Consider the following 20,237-nt stretch of genomic DNA (forward strand, 5'->3'; position numbering starts at 1 on the left):
CACATACAAAGGAAGTGAGTTACTACTGATTATACCATGGTCTGGGAGAATACTTGATTCTGATTGGCTGCAGGGGTGTCCATTATCGGGTGATAACGGAGACCTACTAGCCTGGGCCTAACCACACTCTTGTGCATTTCATTTGTACAGAGAATCTGGCCTCGCTCCATTGACAAGCATTGACTTCCTTGTAGGCGGGTACCCTGTTAAAGTTTAAAACTATTGGATCTACCCAGAGCCACTCTGATCTGCCATAACCAATCGCTAGCCTTCGCCTTAGCCAATTCCTTCACCACTACTGTAACAGAGCTAGCTGCCGTAGCTGGAAAATCAAACTGTTCCCGAACCCTGTGGGGAGAAGGGCCACAACATCATGGCCACCAACAAAACCCTGCAAAACTTGGGCCGAATCCCAATACTTCCCCTTACCCCTTCCCCCTAGCCCTTAACTTACCCCTAGCCCTTGGCCCTCGGAACTGAGGGGTAAGGGCTACATATCCCTAAGAAATGGGACGCCACTTGGTTACGGGTACGTCCTCTAGCACGTATCAATATCTCCAAAGCAAGTAGTGTTATGCACTGATTTCAAACGAAATTCGCTGCTAATGGAGTTTACTTAAAACTGTAGACATGTTAGTCAGAGAAATCATCAGCGTAATCGCTAGTTTGGTACGTTTCAACTAGGAAAATGGATGCAAATATAGGTATATATGACAAGACTGTCATAATTTTTTATCAATTAATTACGACAAAAATATTACATTTTTCGGACTCTCTGGATGATCTGGCTACCATTGTTGCCTGTCGCGCAGTATTCACATAGCCCTAGGTTTCAAGTAAGCTCCCGATCTTACTTGGTTTTAAGGGGTGTATACCCCTCTGCTTAGCCCTACCCCTAGCTCCAAAAGAGTATTGGGATACCACTAGCTCTCACGGGAACGCGCAAAACTAAGGGGAGCGGGGAAGGGGTAAGGGGGAGTATTGGGATTCGGCCTTGTTCTTGCTCCGGCTTTAGTTGATAGATATTCGGCAGTGTTGCCACAACGGACCGAATGGCTTCGCTCGCATCTTTCTCCGCCACCATTATGGAACTACAACACAAACTGGCGCACGACATCAACGTCATCTTTCTCAGCCACTCCTTCTGTTCGCTGATTCGCCAGTAGAAAATCTACCTGAAAAATCGTTCTTACGTACTGAATGGCCAGACCTAGTACAGACGCAAAATCCAAATTGAGCGGAAGTACGTTGGAGGGCAAAGCCAGGCTAGAACCTACTGCGTCATTGCAGCAAAACTGTCTTTTCACCGTTCTAAATTATTCTGCTGGCTACACAGGAGCCTGCTGGCTGCACAGGAGCCCTAAATACAAGCTAACTTGTATTTACAACATGGGCGTCAGCAGCATTTTGAGAGTGGGGGGGACACATTTTGCCAGGGGGTCTGGGGGGACTACATTAAGAGATGAAGATGCAATTTCCCGCATTCTGCTGCATTTACCACAACTATTTACCATAGTTGTTATATATATACTGAGGGGCTGGACATTAAAATATTTTAAAACTAAATTTCCCAATAAGCAATGGGACATCTCCAACTATCTGTCACCTTTCAGCACTCACCTCAGCAACAGCGCTGTCTCCACTGCCCCTGCCTGCTGCCCCTGCCTCTGACTCACTCTCAATCTCAGCCACCTAGGCTATATCAGGAGACATGGAGATGCATTGAGCATTCTTTCATATTGATAATTTAAATAAGCTCAATGTAGATTGTTCATATGAAGATTTCTGAGATGTTAATCACGTTATCGGCATATCAAATTCACAATTGGTAGGTTTAGTAGCCTAATAATTATGTAGGCTATATAAAAAACGTGCATCTCCCTAAAGCATGACTGGACAGTTCGGAAATGGTCAAATGTGTGTTCAAACCTGTAGTCTTTTCCACAGCTTTCAGAAAATACATGTTTTAGGTGGTTGAATCAGTTTCCCTAAATGGCACAGCCCAAAAGGTATCGGCCATATACTCCATTTACCAATACCAAATTTATTATGTATGGGCAGCATACTAATATGGAGAGAAGGACGTGTCTCTTGTCTCATTAGATAACATCCTGAGGGTATTATAAGCTTTCAGAGCATATATGGTTTTAATGGTTGAATCAGTTTTGCCTTTATGTTACAGACTAACATGTAGCAATGAAATTCTGCGAATTGCCAAAATTACAAGTTGAGCAATCTTGTTTAATTTGGAAGACAATTCTGAAAAAACAAATACAAATCTTCTTTATTCAGTCTTTAGAAAAACTAGCATGTAAGCTAAGGTTAACTCCAGATTAGCTCACGGTTGTTATAGCAATAAAAAAAAACACCAGCAATTTATTTTGTAGCTACTTGGAAAAAATATCCTTGTCATCTTTTTCTGCCTGAAACAGACGCCTAGGTCTGAAAACGGCCAAAAGCACAACATATTTCAGACCCAGATTAAGAAATTAACAAATGCTGTTCCACTTGTAATGGGTAAATAAAGTATGGTATTGCGTAGTGCTAGATGTAGGTAAAAAGTTTGCATATCTAGCTAGCCAGGGGCGGACTGGTCATCGGGGATACCGAATCCCCGGTGGGCCGACGGGGTTGGAATGGTCCAAAATACCTGCCCACTTTCATTACCAACTCTGTCATCATCGTCAGCATCTCATAATATTTCACATGTTACAGCTTGACTACGTAAAAATTGCTCTAAGACCTTTTGTAGTCTAAAATCATTGACTGAACTTGTACTGCTCCTCGCGATCTGTATTCACACACATGGTGCCGATTTTTTGAAATTTGTCTTCTGAAATGTGTTCTTACGGACTTCGGAAGTTTAACATATGAAATTAAACATATCATGTAATTTCTTTATAATCATCCAAAAAAATGCTTAGTGTATGGGTATCTTTCCAAGTAGGCCAATGACTGGTCGATACGTGCGATGCATTGATTGGACAACGCGCCGTGTTTTGAGTGGGCCCCGGGCCGTTTACTGAGTGGGCCGGTCTGACAGTATAACTCCCGGGCTACTTTTCCCCCCCAGTCCGTCCCCTATAACTAGCTATAATCATTGTTTGCAGAAGGATCTTTGTGACTTAACTAATGCTATTATAGTCAGAAAATGTCTCATAAGAGTGCTTTGGCCACTGAAGGGAAAACTTGGGCAACTCTGACTTACTTTCCTCTTCCTCGAAAAAAACCTCCTTATGTCCGTCTCGTCTGTGGGACAGTCATGTCTGAAGTGCTAACTGCAAGCGCGATGTGTCGATCAAAGAGTATGGGAGTTGAATCTGCGTGTGTGATGCTGTTTGTCTAGAAAATGCGGAGTGGAATTCTATTGCTATGGATATTCTCCCTACTGATAAAGTGGAACGGATTTGATTGTTAAGCAATGGAAAGATCGCTGGACTAGTACACCAGTCATGCCCTAATATTTTGATCGCAAATATTTGGGGTCCAAACAACTTTTTTTTACAGTGAGGGGGACGTGACCCCCCCCAAGTTACATTGCGGTGAAGCCCATAATTTACAACAATGAGTGACTTCAATATTTATTTTAACCTATTTGAAAAATGTTTCCTTTCTGAATGCAGTGTGTCAGTGTCACGTAACCGCTCACCTCACATCCCATTTGCTATTCATCTCGCTAGTCAATCTACTTCAGACAGGCTGCGGCCAACACGACAGTAGCAGCAACTCTACACATGGCCAATTATTTCTTCTGAAAAAAGATTTTATTTGGGGACTATGACATGGCTCGATAGCTGGCTAGTCTTGTTGTTAAAGATACTGTCAAATTATAATCACTGTTTGGAGAAAATGTCAACTTTGATACGGTCATATCACATCCATTTGCTATTCAACTCGCTCCACAGGCTGCGGCCATACTGTAGCCTAGTACTAGTACATGGCCGATATTGTTCGTGAAAATCTTTATGTTGATTTTGGGACAGTGACATGGCTGGCAAATCTTATTTTGTTTGTCAACCATACACAATGTTATTGCCTCTGAATCTTGCTAGCATAAAGTTAGCTTTCGGGCTAATAGCTCAGCCAAGGGAAAGCCGGTGTTGGTTCTATGAGCTGAGCGGACTAAAATATATCAGAGTTGGCTAACGTAAAAAAACGTTTGCAAAACGCCTGAAAACATAAATTGATGTTTGTAAAAAAAATCGGTGGCAAGTGACCATGGTATACGCGGGATAATGCCCTTCGAGGTTTCCACTATCACCTGATAATGGACTCCGCTGCGCGCCGGACGGTTCACGCCTCCGCATTGTCCACTATCAGGAGATATTGGACACCTCGTTGGGCATTATCCCTTACGTAATAGTGTAGTAAATAAAGTAGAAAGAGTGGAGCTGGAAGAGGGTGACCGTGTGCTGGAGGCTTATCAGTATATGGCTCAGGAGCTCAAAGGAAAAACAGTAGTTCTGACCCAAAGAATTAGAGCAGTCGAGTTAGCAGTACCAGTTTGGTTTTATTTACATCCCAAGTAGATCAAGTAGATCGTGCTAATACCGTATTTCTTCGAATAAACGCCCCCGAATAAAGTTGCCCCCGAATAAACGCTGCCCCAAAATGAACGTTGTGTAATGAGCGCCGCCCTCGAATAAACGCCGCATCAAAAAAATCTGAAAACTGTTATTTAATTGGTTAAATTCAACCCCAGTATTTATTACACCTGTAGCCTGCATAACTTTCTGCACAGCTTTTTGTTTGAAAGTTAACGTGTATGAACGTTTCGGCATGCTGCTTCAGATTCCTACACAATGTTGAACACTTGTATTTGAGACAGTTGTACTACCAACGCACACCTAATTGATGGCCAATGAGAAAGGGAGTTGCTGCACTCATAGACAAACAAAGAATAGACAAGGTCAGCGGTAGTAAATGAAACCTGTGTTTTTAACTGCATGATTCATTTGTCACAATGCCAGCAACAAATTTGTCTATGGCTGAACTGCAGCTACAATTTACGAAATCTCTCTTACTAATTAAACGCTGCCCTCAAATAAACACAACCCTCGAATAAACGCCGCCCTCGAACGTTATTTAATAAACGCAGAGGCGTTTATTCGAAGAAATACGGTACCTCGTTTCCATATGGCAAACCAAGAGCTACAGATGAACTTTATAGAGTTAACATTACCAAAAGTTACCTTAAGATGAACCATACATACATCTACAATTCCAAATAATTTCCCCCCCCCCCCCCCGGGACGAAGAAATCTTGTGCTGCCCCCTACCCCGTTGGCCGCCCCCCAACGGTACACGGAACGAGCACCGCTACTACCTGGCAGAGCATTTTTGGAGATATGAAGTTGCCTTTGTACATGGTAACATGTTGCAGTGTTTTTTAATTTGCTGAGATATGACCCAACTTCCAGTTTGGTGTCTTTGTTGCCAAATTTGATTGGCAGTACCGGACAAACGGTTTTGAAATCAAATATTAAATTAATACCTAACTGAGGGTTGCTCTGACGATGATGTGTGCCAATTCTGGGGAAGATTGGGAAAAAAATTAAGGAGGAGTAAGCTTTCAAAGGTTTTTAATAAAACCGGAAATGGCAGAAAATCTATATAACCGGAAATTGACGTCATAGACACCCTATGTAAATACACCAGTTTAGTGGTAAGGAAAAGCAGAATACCTTGTATGACCAAATGTGATTATCAGTGAGGGCAAAGCAAATAGAAAGACACAATCAGGTAAAGACTATTGTCCACAGAAGCCAAACATCTCCCTCTAACTGCAATGAAAAAAACACTCCTCTAAAGATGTGTAGTCTGAACTCACTGCTTGACATGTTCTCGATAAGAGTCAAAACAGTTAACGCCTCTTTCATGCCATTTGTTTTCATGTCAAAGCTTATCTTTAACTTGTGTTTAAACAGAAGTGTTTCTATATGTATGTTCTGCCAAACTGACTAAAATGTTGTTTCATTCGCTGTTCCTGTTGTACCCTCACAAATTATATACCACAAATCTTTAAAGAGGGTGGAGTTTGGGGATTTCAAAAGTCAAATAAGGACTCCTGCTTTCTGGCCCTCTGTTCTGAAAGACTGCGTTCCCCATCAATTTCTGTACAAAGTGGTGTTGGCTTAAATGATCCGTTCACTCTCTGCTCAGCTAGTTGGGACTGAAAGGAAGCGTGCTGAGTGCGGGGGAAAGGCACTCTGGGACACTGAAGGTTGGCTAAAGAAGGGCAGCTGAACTCAGATGACCCACATTCTTTGATTACCCAAACAAAAGAGCAGGAACACTCATGAGACAAACCAATCGTGAGCAAGAGACTGTAGAATGCCCCAATAAAAAGACATATGGGCAAGACTCAGAGACAAGCAATAAATCAAGGCATTCTTCACATTCCAAAAGGAAAATACATTCATAAAATAATGGGGAACCTTTAAATGTGATGATCCCTGCCAGATGTCTTCAATATGAGCGTAATAATTCAGTATGCAGTCATTTAAAAAGGGATTTACAAAGACAATTTTGTGACCCTCAGACACAAAGGCTGTGAGTGTCTTATACTAAGGGACTGTCAATGCAGTTTTCTGTAACATAAAAACGTGCATGTAGTTAATGTAATAGATCAATTGTCCTTTAGATAATACTAAGAGAATTCTTATTCTCCCAAACACTAATATAGCATCACACAGTGCCTTTCTACGTGTGTCTGTATTATTCCCTCAATTTCAGTAGGTGTGTCCTTGCAGTAGCCATAGCACACATTTACATAATGTGTACTATGGTTTAATCTGGAACTATTTGCTTTACATGGAACCTTTAGTTTATTTGTATTTTCTTTCATCTTTAAAAATGATCCTATGTAGTGTATGTACTTTTTAAAGTGTAGTATCGCAGCAAATATATGAAACGTTACAAAACACATTCACATTTTGAAATTTATTTACAAATAACCTTAACAAGCTTGAAGACGAAGTATTTGATTGGGTAAAAGAATACGTGTGGACTTGACCAATGTCACCGCACTGGAATGTAGGCTATTACGGTAACTAGAGAAAATACAGTTGAGTTTATACTTCAATGTGTTCTGACGTGAACTATGCATTGGATCTTTCGCTTCCTCACGTCTGCGCTCAACTAGCTGAGTCTGTTACTGGCCAGATCAGTTGGCTGACTGTCTAGTGGGGGTGTGGCACTTCACAACAAAGACTTTCAAGCAGATAGGAAAACTGTTACCAACAAACTTGTACTATTAGGTGTTAATGTTTCAATTTGTGCATCCACAATGTATCGGGAACGTTTCGATGTTGGTGTGTGGATATCCCTGCTTTCAGTTGATGCATCGTGACGGTACAACAACTTGTCAGATTTAACTATTTACTGCATGCTGATATATGTCCGGTATTTGCATTTACTTTATGTGCGCAAACAAAACAAGTTTGTTTCTGCCTTTGCACTGCAGTCGGGGTAATACGCCCTGAAAGAGTAGATGAATATCAAGCCAAAGGGGGAAGGGGAGAACTAGTTTCCGATAAAGGCTGGGTGCTTTGAGTGGGCGTGGTAGTATTTGTGACACCCTCCCCCATATCAAATTAAGAGTATTTTGCTAGAACAAAGTTTAGTTTAACTTTAAGAAACATCTTAATTTGTCAAATTGTCCAATCTATGAGTCTGAAAATTAACACAAGAATCCATGTAATCGCCCACACTGACACATCGGCATCAATGTGCTATAAGTAACTTGATAAAAAAATATATATATATAAAATAAAGGAAATTCTGCAGTAGAATTGGGGAAAAAAAGAAAATGGTTCCTTAAAGTATTTTGGCAAAACCACAGTGCATTTTATTTTCTTTATAGCAATGAATTTACATTTCGTTCCAGTGACACTGACCTGTATGTGTCCTTAGGTGAGCTTTGAGGTGGGATGATTTCCCATAAACTTTTTCACACCCTGAATAGTGGCATTTGTGCTTTTTCTGGGGTGATTCGTGCTCAATTCGACCTCTCAATCGTTTGCCTCTTTGTTTGAGCATAGGGTCGGAGATGGTGGTAGGTGTGGCAGAGTTTCCATCATCTTTCGTTATATTCGGTGGCGCTAGGCTTTCCTCCTTTATTTTTGCCTGATAGGCAAAATTGTTGGGGGTTTGCTGGTTGAAATCCGCCAAAATCCTAGCCACCACAAAGAGAGAGGAATTGTCTTTTACCAAAGGTTCTTTAATCTCCTCTCCGTTCCTGGGAGCAGTCGCAGTTTCTGGTTTTATCTCTCTATCCCCTTTAGGGCCGTGGACAATTGCACGACTGGACATGGAAACAAGGCACTCCGCTGCAAAGTGATCCATTCCGTAATAGAAACAGTCCCTATTCTTTTAAGACATTCAAAAAGAAAATGTGTCGGCCTGTTATAAGAACTTGTTCCGTGGTTCCCTTTGTGTGATGCTGATTCGGTTGCTCTCATAAGAGGACTATGGGATCTTACCGGCTTTCTAACAATATCAACATTTCACTGGGAAACGTTAAAAACAAAAATGTATACAAACAAAACAAGAGGATCTCTATTTAACGAAATTCTGCAGCTAATAATAAACCGGAAAACTTGCATGTAACTCCCATTGCGGCTGCTATATTCTCGCCAGCATAGTCACCGTCTACTGAGGACCAGTTCTTGCCGACTGTATCCATGCTGGGGGCGTGTCGAACGGTAGCATTTGGCAGCGTCGTCAGGGAAACTGCCTTTTCATTGGATATCGTTTGGCCCTAAATGAACCTGCCTACCCTCTCCCAACTTCAGACAATAACTTGAAAGTTTAGAATACTTGAAATGTGAAAAGTCGGGATTTTACAGTTACAATTATTCATTATGTCAAATGTGTCCAAATGAAACTAAGAACATTTAGGCTTCATGACTGAATTCTGATAAGAAAACTTTAAAGCCATGATTTTTATGATTTCTGGGGAAATTGTGAGGTGTGCTTGCGTCCGTTGCAGCTGGGGCATTGATGGGGTATCACCTCCAAACCTATTGTCAAAACTAATATCAAACATCCAAACATTTGGAGAAAGACAATATTTTTCATAAGTGTAGGATACTTATAAGTTTGAAAAAAAGATGCATACTTACTATCAAAGATTGAATAGATTAAAAAGCACACAACAAACATTTGTTGCTGTTTATTTACTCTTTAAAATACAAAGTGTGAAAGTGTAGAATGAAACAGGGTTCTCTTATTTTCCTATAGGCTAATGGTGATGTGGGAACGTCAGCTTAGTTGAAACAGTTATCAGATATTGAATGGCATCGAGATTGCTCTACAGGATTTATAATCATAATTTGATACCCCTCTCTTGGTGTATTGCTATAATAATCTATCAGTCCCATCACAATCCTATCTGAGCCACAGCACAAAGACATGGACAACAAAGCTGACAAATAATTTATCTAGCTAACTGACTTGTAGCTGTTGTTTAGTAGTCTAGTTGTTTTGCAGCAGGCCTACTACCAGCCAGACAGACTGCAATACAGTAGCCTACCTCCCAGAAGCAGTCTGGAAGGGAAGACTAACAAGCTAGCTAACAAAAAGCTGAAAAATATCTGCAAAAACATACAGAGTGCAGCGGATTTAGCCGGCTATTTTTCTTGCAATAACTACCGTGGGCTGTATTTTTCAGCTGTAGCTATCTATGAAGGTAGCAAAATGACTTCAACCTTGTCGTTCACTGAGTTGGTCTCCACCGACTCACAGCTTGTACCGTATTCTTCGATTAAATGCCGCCCTCAAATAAACGCCGACCCCAAAATGCCGCACCCCAAAAATCTGAAAACAGTTATTTAATTGGTTAAATTAAAACACAGTATTTATTACACAAGTAAATCACAAGTGTACTATAATTCCCTCGAAGCACGGGCAGACAAAAGGTGGCTTTCTTGCTACAGGTTTACTAAACCCACAGTAGCCTATAATGATAAAATACAGACCACAGTAGCTTAATATAAACATAATAGCATGCGCAGCATGTACATAACATTCACCAAACTAAAATACTGACACAAAACAACATACATCATTGGCTGCATGCTGTCGTGTACCCAAAGGAATAGAGTTTTCCTTAGATTGCCAACATACTTAACCTTAAACTTTTGTTGGAGCATTAAATTGTCCATGCTTGGCTTACTGTTAGCTTGTCGACTCTCTTACTCACGAGCGTCCCAAAGGGCCTTTAAAATAAAGGCACTACTCTTACCAAATAAAGTAACTTAATACTGAATGCGATTATGTAATTCTAAATTCTGACATTTGTTGAAAACAAATTATACATTATTATAATGTAATTGCGACTATTACATGTAGCCTACAATATAGCTGCAAGCAGCAATGAGGTGGCCAAGCAGTCAAATGACTCCGAAAACATTTAGACATCAGCAAGTTTGGTGTGAATCCATCAAAGATTTGCTGAGATACGACCCAACTTCCTGTTTGCCAGCTTGGCCGCAGATTTTGTTTGGCTCTACCGGGCAAACAGTTTTGAAAATAAAAAGACCATGTTATAACTTTCGTGAGGCTTGTTCTGAAGATAATCTCTGCCAGATTTGGTGAAGATTGGACATACTTTGTTAGCCTGACGTTGTCATACTCATAATTCTAGTCAGAATATGAGTCTGATAACTCTCCGTTGGGCTGTGACTATGGGGCGTGTTTCAACAAAACTCGTAAAACAAATGCCTCTTCGCTTAATTGGATAGACCTACAACCAATCAGAGCAACGTAATATGTTGTTTGTTGAAAACAAATTCAACCCAAGCGTTCTTTCGTGACATTGTTGATTAAGTTTCTGTTGATCATCTGTCCATCATCATATAAAGCCCGCCCTGGCAATTTCATTGGTCCGACCAGCTCCTGGTCTTATATAGTTTGTCCCCAATACGAGCCCCTCCAGATCCAACTTCCCGACCAAATTGTTTTGTGGGCGGGGCAAAGTTGGGCTGGCAACACTTTGTAGGAGGAGTAGAGAAAAAACTTTTTTTCAGTCATTCAAAATGGCGGCCGCATCAATTCGGCTGTTATCACAAGTTATCATGTGTCACACACGGGATCAAGGGCGAAATAGTCAATCCAGGGCTCTCAAGTGTCACGCATTGAGAGTGACAGTCACTCATTTCGGTCTTTTGTCACGCCCCTCCCGCCACACATTGTATTTCTCACGCAGAAAAAAATATTTATCATATATTTAAAATGCCGCAGCACCCAACCAAAATTCCTCTGGCCGCGCCACTCTCACTATGGAACCGGCAGGCAAGCGCGTCTCCCCTTGAGTTCTTATTCGAGCCTGCCACTTATCAGCCAATCAAAAAATAGAAAGGGTCTATACAATAGCCAATCGGAAAATAGCACCATTGTATCTGGGTAAGATTTAATGCAACCAATGGAAAAAAAGGATATCCTGTAATTTTTCGTGATTCTATACGTCTTCCGAAAGTTTTGTTCACCTACAAAGCAAACCGCTGGAGCTCGAGCATCACTTTGAGCACAGTCATGATCTCCTGTTTTAATGTTACAACAAACTTAAAACTTGTTTGACACAAACAATGACAACTTGACTGCTGTTCAAGTTGACTGCTGTTCAAAAAATCCCAGATAATTAGCATCAGGGTCTCTTAACCAACGGTTTTACAGCCTGTTCACTGACAACAACTGCTCAGAACAAGTAGTTCATAGATGTAGCCGGTGTGTATCGGTGAAACTCACTCCCAGGGCTCTCAAGTTTTGAAGACAGGCAAGAGTGACATTCCCCCCCCCCCCCCCCCCCCCCGTCAGGGGGTCAAAATTAATTAATTAACTGCTTTTTACCTGACATCTTTGAAAGGCAGCAATGATTAATGCATCCATGGCCAGGATATAATAATAAAATATGACATTATTTAAAAGTCAGAGGTATCGGGTCTATTTACGTCCCGCACTTGGTTCGATCCTGCCACCTCTAACATCCCCAGCGCCGCCACTACCAACTACGCCAACGAAAAGCTAGATACCCGTTGATGCGGGTGGCGTTTTACTTACCTGAGGAGTGCAGGGCTCTCAAGTGTCACGCATTGAGAGTGACAGTCATTCATTTCGGTCCTTAGTCACGCCCTCCCGCCACACATTGTATTTCTCACGCCGAAAAAAAATATTTATAATATATTCAATATGCCGCAGCACCCAACCAGAATTCCTCTGGCCGCCCCACTCTCACTATGGAACCGTCAGTCAAGCGCGTCTCCCCTGGAGTTCTTAGTCGAGCCTGCCACTTATCAGCCAATCAAAAAGCATCACTTAAAAAAGCATCACTTTGAGCACAGTCATGATCTCCTTTTTTAATGTTACAACAAATTCACAACTTGTTTGACACAAACAATGACAACTTCACTGCTTTAAAAAAATGTTTCCCAGATAATTAGCATCAGTTTTTCACGAGTCTCTTAACCAACAGTTTTACAGCCTGTTCACTGACAACACCTGCTCAGAACAAGTAGTTCATAGATGTAGCCGGTGTGTATCGGTGAAACTCACTCGTCAGGTAAGTAAGAGGCCACCCGCATCAACTTTTATCTAGCTTTTCGTTGGCGTAGTTGGTAGTGGCGGCGCTTGGGACGTGAGAGGTGGCAGGATCGAACCAGTGCGGCATGTAAATAGGCCCGATTGCTTTGACTTTAAAAATGATGTCATAGTTTATTTATTATTTATTATTATATCCTGGCCATGAATGCATTAATCATTGCTGCCTTTCAAAGATGTCAGGTAAAAAGCAATTAATTAATTAATTTTGACCCCCTGAGGGAGGGGGGGGGGAGAGAATGTCACTTTTGCCTGTCTTCAAAACTTGAGAGCCCTGATTAATTTATTCATACAGTAGGCTAGGCTAGTGTCTTAGGGAAGAACTAGCCAGTGAACTAGCAAAATAAATGGAAAATTATGTAGGCCGAAAATGAGCTTCCCCTATTTGCAAGACCAGCAGCCGTCAGTGATTCACTCACAATGGCGGATTTATTAAGAGCTTCGTAGGAGCGTTTTAAGAACGGAACGCTCTTAGAATGCTCCTAAGAAGCTGAAGGCCGATTTATACTTCTGCGTTTTTACGCACACGGGGAACGCCCTCTCCGTCAAGAAACGCCCTCTCCGTGTCCTCTCCGAGCCCCTCGGAGAGCTCTGCGTGCACCTACTGATTTTCCTGACGATCCGTCTGTCCGTCCGTCATTTTACGGATACCCCTTGGCTGTGATTGGTCCGTATTAAGAACCGCTTGCGTCAGGGGTGGGGGCGGGGTTGTCGTGACCAACAAGAGAACAGAATCCTTTGACCGCCATTGTTGTACGTTTTTACAATTCATATTTCAGCTAAACAGTACGTGTAAATCAGCATCTGAATTAAAATGTAACTTTTCGATACACTGGAATCTGACTCAAAATGAAATTATTCTGTCAAAGAATAACACTGGTTTTCACTTCACAAGGTTCATGCAGTCAATCAAAGTACACCAGGTTTCAAAATACTGGGTATTGTTGACATAATAAAAACTGCATAGACTTATGTTTCAGGTATTTGCATGCAAAACATGCAATCCACCATTTACAGTAAATTTCTTGGTTGGGAACTGTATGTCCACATAGACAATAGTGTTCACATTCAAACACATTTCAGTAAAAAGCAAATCAGTTTTTTTTTCTTACTGTTTACTAAAGGAAGTACAGTAGAAACACAGTATACTGGAATAGAACAGAAAAGGTTTTACAGTAATGCTTACAGTGAACAAAATATCTGGAATCAGCTGTGGTTGGCCCACTTTACCCAACATAAATCAGCTGTGTGTCCATTTGTCTTTCTTTTTTTTCAGCTGAGATATGTTGTTTTTGAAGTAATATAATTGCAGAAGCAGATGTTTTTATACTGTATCTAAGGTTTGGATAATTCGGGTTTCTCCGGTAGGAGGGAACCTATTGTAATTGTTGGTATTATTATTAGGTTCCTCCGGTAGGAGGGAACCTATTGTTATTGGTGGTATTCTTAGTAGGTTCCTCCGGTAGGAGGGAACCTATTGTTATTGTTGGTATTCTTATTATTAGGTTCCTCCGGTAGGAGGAAACCTATTGATATTGTTGGTATTCTTATTATTAGGTTCCTCCGGTAGGAGGGAACCTATTGTTACTGGTGGTATTCTTATTAGGTTCCTCCGGTAGGAGGGAACCTATTGTTATTGTTGGTATTGTTATTATTAGGTTCCTCCAGGTAGGGGGGAACCTATTGTTATTGTTGGTATTCTTATTAGGTTCCTCCGGTAGGAGGGAACCTATTGTTATTGTTTGTATTGTTATTATTAGGTTCCTCCAGGTAGGAGGGAACCTATTGTTATTGTTGGTATTCTTATTAGGTTCCTCCGGTAGGAGGGAACCTATTGTTATTGTTGGTATTCTTATTATTAGGTTCCTCCAGGTAGGGGGGAACCTATTGTTATTGTTGGTATTCTTATTAGGTTCCTCCGGTAGGAGGGAACCTATTGTTATTGTTGGTATTCTTATTATTCTTATTATTATTTATAATTTTCTTCTCCTTGCGCCCCAATATCTCAAAAGGTCCCTCGTCATAAATTTTCTAATTTGGCACATTGATACTACATCCAAGTGGGTACCCCCAAACCAAATATGGGCCACATCTGACCATAGGGGGCGCCACAGGCCACGCCCAAGTCCGATTTTCAAAGTGATGGCATTTCCAACCCTTTGCTCCACTTCTTCTGAAACTTGGTGTGCTTGCTTCATTTTTCATGAGGAACAAAAAAGTCTCAAGGACCCATAAGGTCCGCCATGATGGATTTTCCTGTACAGTGATAATTTTGGAAAACCTTCAAAATTCCTCTTCTCTTGAACCAAAGGTCTAATTGACTTGACATTTGGTACAGATATGTATCATTGACGTATTCAAAAATGTTACTTGAGGCAATTGCACGTTTTCAGACCACAATCACATTGACATATCAAAATAGGACTGAATTACAGCTGTTTAAACTTGGGACAAATCTGACAACCGCTTGCCACAGGAAAAATTCTTTATATTTTTACGCAGTCACTGAAATCTGATTTCCAGCACTCAGAATAGCTCACTAGGATAAATTGGTGTCCTGGCAACGTCAGAGGTTCAAATCCAACCAAAGCTGACAAGCTTGTTATGTCTCTGATTCTCTGTTTAGCGAGACTATAAGCCACTGCAAAGAAAGCCAGGTAAACCACATTCACTAGATGTCGAAAGTTTCTTCTGGGTCATCTGACCTAGCCTGACGTTGTCATACTCATAATTCTAGTCAGAATATGAGTCTGAGAACTCTCCGTTGGGCTTTGACTACAGGGCGTGTTTCAAACGAGCCTGGCACTTCGCTCAATTGGATAGATCTACAACCTATCAGAGCAACAGAGTAGCCTATGTGATGTATGTTAAGCACCGCATAGTTGTTGTCAACAGAACTAAACTACAAGCAGACTTGAAGTATGCTTGAAGAATGAATACAAACGATTTTTGCCGGTGTTGTAAAATTAATTTAAGGGTAGGGAGAGTACTTGTTCACACGGTCAACCTTTTTGAGCGAAACAATAAAGGGCAATGCATATACGAAGTTCTCCGTTTAGGATTACAACTCCATCGGGGCCAGCTGATAAATTAAACTTTTACCGAATCCCGTAGGAAGGACGGCAAAAAAATATTTTCCATCGACAAATGCCTTGATTGCGTCTCTCTGTTCCTCTTTCAAAATTAATGCGCTGTCGATGTCTTCTAAAACAGACTCGATGGCAGAATCACAACATCCCAGATCTCCAGCGGTAGCCATGTTTGTTCAAAACGAATTCAATTTAAGCGCTCTTTTGTGACGTGGGTGATTACGTTACTGTTGATCATCTGTCCATCATCGTATAAAGCCCGCCCTGGCAATTTCATTGGTTCGCCCAGATTCTGGTTTTCTGTAGTTGGTCCCCAATACGAGACCCTCCAGACCCAATTTCCCAAACAAATTTCTTTTGGGCGGGGAGAAGTTGGGCTGGCAGCCAGGCTACATCTGACCTGCTTGGCCACCACATTGCTGCTTGCAGCTATATTTGGTGGCCAAGCCGCGAAGCGGCGAAGCCACATAAGTGATTCTACCTTTTCTTATTAGGGGCCAAGCAGCGAAGCTGCGAGAAACCTATTGTTATTAGGGGCCAAGCAGCGAAGCTGTGAGGCACCTATTGTTATTGTTAGTATTATTATTCTTCTTCTTCTTAGGACTGGGTGTCTATGGCAGCCCCCATAAGTGCTTGGTCGAAAGTTGTGAAATTTGGCACACTCATTGGGGACAGTCCCCTGGTCCAATTCACAAAGTTTCATTTCCCATACTTGGGCACTCTAGCGCCACCAACGGGTCAAAGTTGGACTTGTGTTTACACACGCAACTTTTGAACCGTATGACCCATTTTCAAAAATGAGGTACCTTTGGATTCCCTGGATCAAGCCGAGTTCAATGCACACCATGGCGTCAATTTCCGGTTATATAGATTTTCCGCTATTTCCGGTTTTATCAAAAACCTCTGAAAGCCTTCTCCTCCTACAATTTTTGTCAAATCTTCTTCAAAATTACCAGATATGCTCTTCAGACCAAGCCGCACAAAAGTTATGGTAGAGCATGTTGATCCCCACAACCGTTTGTCCGTGAGAGCCAATCAAAATCAGCAGAATAGACACCAAACAGGAAATGAAGTCTTATCTCAGCAGTTCTTTGAGGCAGTGACACCAGATTTGATATGCCTACTCGGAACCTTATTCTGAGTATGTCCTCCAAAAATGGTGTCATGTGACTAAAAGGGGGCGTGGCCGGAAGCATAAACGTGTTTTGGCTAATAACTGTTGAAGTGTTTACCTTAATAAAGTAATTTCTTTGTCGGTTGATGTCTCGTGAAATATCAAACTTGACCATCGATAATATTTCATAACAACCGAATTGACGCGGACGCCATTTTGGATTTAATGGAAAAGTGTAAAAACCTTTTACACGCCCCAAATTGTGTCATATGTTTACTAAATTTGGCACAGATGATCTTCAGACCAAGCTTCACAAAGGTGTCAGATGGATTTTCCATTTTCAAAACCGTTGGTTCGGTAGAGACGATCAAAGGCGGCGGCGAAGCCGCGAAAGACACGTGAGAGCGTAACTCAGCAACCATTTGTGCGATTGTCACCAAACTTGGGTTCCATCGTTCCCACGAGGAGCAGAGGAGGCCTGTGGTGTTATACCAGAAAAAAAACACTTTGAACACTCACTACTTTGGAACGCAAACAGATATTTCAACCAAACTTGGTGTGTCGTATGAGTGCCACAGGTTATTGTGACTTAATCGTTGCACAAGTGCTATGGAGGCCATGTCCTGCTTTGGACTGCTTGGCCCCTCCATTGCTGCTTGCAGCTACATTTATTCTTCTTCTTCTTCTTAGGACTGGGTGTCTATGGCAGCCCCCATAAGCGCTTGGTCGAAAGTTGTGAAATTTGCCACACTCATTGGGGACAGTCCCCTGGTCCAATTCACAAAGTTTCATGTCCCATACTTGGGCACTCTAGCGCCACCAACGGGTCAAAGTTGGACTTGTGTTTACACACGCAACTTTTGAACCGTATGACCAATTTTCACAAATGAGGTACCAATGGATTCCCTGGATCAAGCCGAATTTAACGCACACCGTGTCGTCAATTTCCGGATATATAGATTTTTCCGCTATTTCCGGTTTTATCAAAAACCTCTGAAAGCCTTCTCCTCCTACAATTTTTGTCAAATCTTCTTCAAAATTACCAGATATGCTCTTCAGACCAAGCCGCACAAAAGTTATGGTAGAGCATGTTGATCCCCACGTTGATCCCCAATCTTCCCCAGAATTGGCACACATCATCGTCAGAGCAAGCCTCACTCAGGCATTACTTTTGTATTGGATTTTCAAAACGGTTTGTCCGGTACAGCCAATCAAATTCTGCAACAAAGCAACCTAACAGGAATTTGGATCAAATCTCAGCAAATCTCTGAGATATCAACACTAAACTTGGTATATCGGTGGAAGACACTACAACATGTTACCATGTGCAAAGGCAACTTTATATCTCCAAAAATTAATGTATATCTGATTTATATACATTAAATCAAATGTATTGCTAACGCTAAAATAATGCTTTACACATCAGCTAGTCAAAAACGAATACTCAATCAAGTTCATATGAAGACTCTAGAGAATGTTTACTACACAAATCTGAAAAAAAGGTTGAATGACGCTCTAACATGTTACCATGTGCAAAGTAAGTAAGTAAATAAGTAAGACTTTATTTTTATAGCACATTTCATACAAGAATTGTAGCTCAAGGTGCTTTACATAAAATCAATAAAAACAATAATACAAGTGATAAAAGTAATAATTAAAATAGCAACAATAATATAACTAATAAAAGTAGTAAAACCCTTCTGAGATAAAATTACTTAAATGCTTCGGTAAAAAGGTAGGTTTTAAGCTGAATTTTTAAAAAAAGCGTGTTTACTGCCCTAATATTTATGGGTAATTTGTTCCATAGTTTTGGGGCATACTTAGCAAAGGCCGAATCACCAATCTTCTTATGACTGCTTCTGGTGACCTCTAATAGGCCTGCATTTGATGATCGCAGTGTTCTAGCTGGTGTGTAGTTTATAAGGGAGATAGCAATGTAGCTCGGTCCTTGTCCATGTATAGCTTTGTATGTGAGGAAAAGGACCTTATCCCGTTAATTAGTAGCGTCACATATATGTGATCGTTCGAAAGCAGGCCCCACAGAGTACCGTCACACATGTGATTCTGAACATTCCAACCGACTATTTTCCGATAGACAAAAACTATATGACAAACGCTATAGTATGGCTTTAAAATGTACAATTAGGAGGCTAACAAGTAACACTTGCAGGTAATAGCATTGCTACAAGTATTATGCTAGGTTGCTAGGTAACGGAAGCTAACTAAAGCTAGCTAGCTTTCGTTTCGAAAAAATAACTCACTCTGCTGGTAGCGTCGGTAATATTTAGAACTCACTCCTCTAAAGGTTAAAGTCAATTCTGAAGGTAACAGGGAGCCAGTGTAAAGTAGCTAGGACAGGACTAATGTGTTTTCTCCTTTTAGTTTTGGTTAATAATCTAGCTGCTGAATTTTGAATGAGCTGTAGTCTTTCAGTGGTTTGCTTGGGAAGACCAGTGAAAAGTGCGTTACAGTAGTCCAGCCGGCTGGATATAAAAGCATGAATTAACTTCTCTGCATCATTTTGTTTCATGAATGGTCGTACCTTTGCTATAATCCTCAGGTGAAAGATAGCTGTTTTGGTCACTTTATTTATGTGAGAGTTGAAATTCAAATCTGAGTCCAGGATTACACCGAGACTCGTCACCTCTGGTTTAAGACAGGGGGTTAAGCCTCCTAGATTCTTAGAAAGCATCTCTCTTTTGGATTTGGGGCCACATAGTAGGACTTCAGTTTTGTCTTCATTTAATTTAAGAAAGTTATCATTCATCCATTTGTTTATTGCCAACTGGCAGTTGGTAATGCCATTGATGGCCGTTGCATCGTTGGGTTCAGTGGATATATATAGTTGTGTGTCATCCGCATAGCTACGGAAATCTATGTTATGTTCTCTGATTATGTCGCAGAGTGGAAACAGTAGAGAAAAAAGTAATGGACCTAAGCAACTCCCTTGAGCAACCCCATAGCAGTTCTCATGTTTCTTGGACCTATGGTCTCCTAAACTAACATAAAACTTCCTTCCTGTGATATATGATTTTATCCAGTTCAATACACTATCCGTGAACTCAATAAGCTTTTCCAGTCTATTGATTAGGATGTCGTGATCAATGGTATCAAATCCTGCACTGAGATCTAGCAGGATAAGGATAGAGACTTTATTTGCATCAGAGTTTAATCTGAGGTCGCTAATTATTTTGGTGAGAGCAGTTTCAGTACTGTGATATTTCCTGAAACCTGACTGCGAGACTTCCAGGATGTTATTTTCTTCAAGAAAATTATTCAATTGGACTAAAACTATATTTTCCAGTACTTTACTAATAAATGGAAGGTTTGATAGTGGTCTGTAATTTGCAAGTAGACTGTTATCCAATTTGGGTTTCTTTAATAGGTCCTTTACAACAGCTGTTTTGAAGGCATCTGGGAAGACGCCAGTTCTAAGG

At 41.0% G+C, this 20,237-nt stretch overlaps 1 protein-coding gene across 1 annotated transcript in view; it reads right to left on the bottom strand.

Annotated features, from left to right (window-relative positions):
* The window catches only part of klf13 (Kruppel-like factor 13), a 32,378-nt gene extending 23,169 nt beyond the window's left edge, over window positions 1–9,209 (bottom strand). Inside the window, exon 1 of the mRNA XM_047033306.1 lies at window positions 7,899–9,209. Coding sequence (XP_046889262.1) covers window positions 7,899–8,346 — 448 coding nt within the window. The 5' untranslated portion in view covers window positions 8,347–9,209. The remainder of the gene's footprint in view (window positions 1–7,898) is intronic.
* Window positions 9,210–20,237: the final 11,028 nt, after the last annotated feature.

The sequence above is a fragment of the Hypomesus transpacificus genome, chromosome 14 (genome assembly GCF_021917145.1).
Source record: "Hypomesus transpacificus isolate Combined female chromosome 14, fHypTra1, whole genome shotgun sequence".
NCBI classification, from domain to species: Eukaryota; Metazoa; Chordata; class Actinopteri; order Osmeriformes; family Osmeridae; genus Hypomesus; species Hypomesus transpacificus.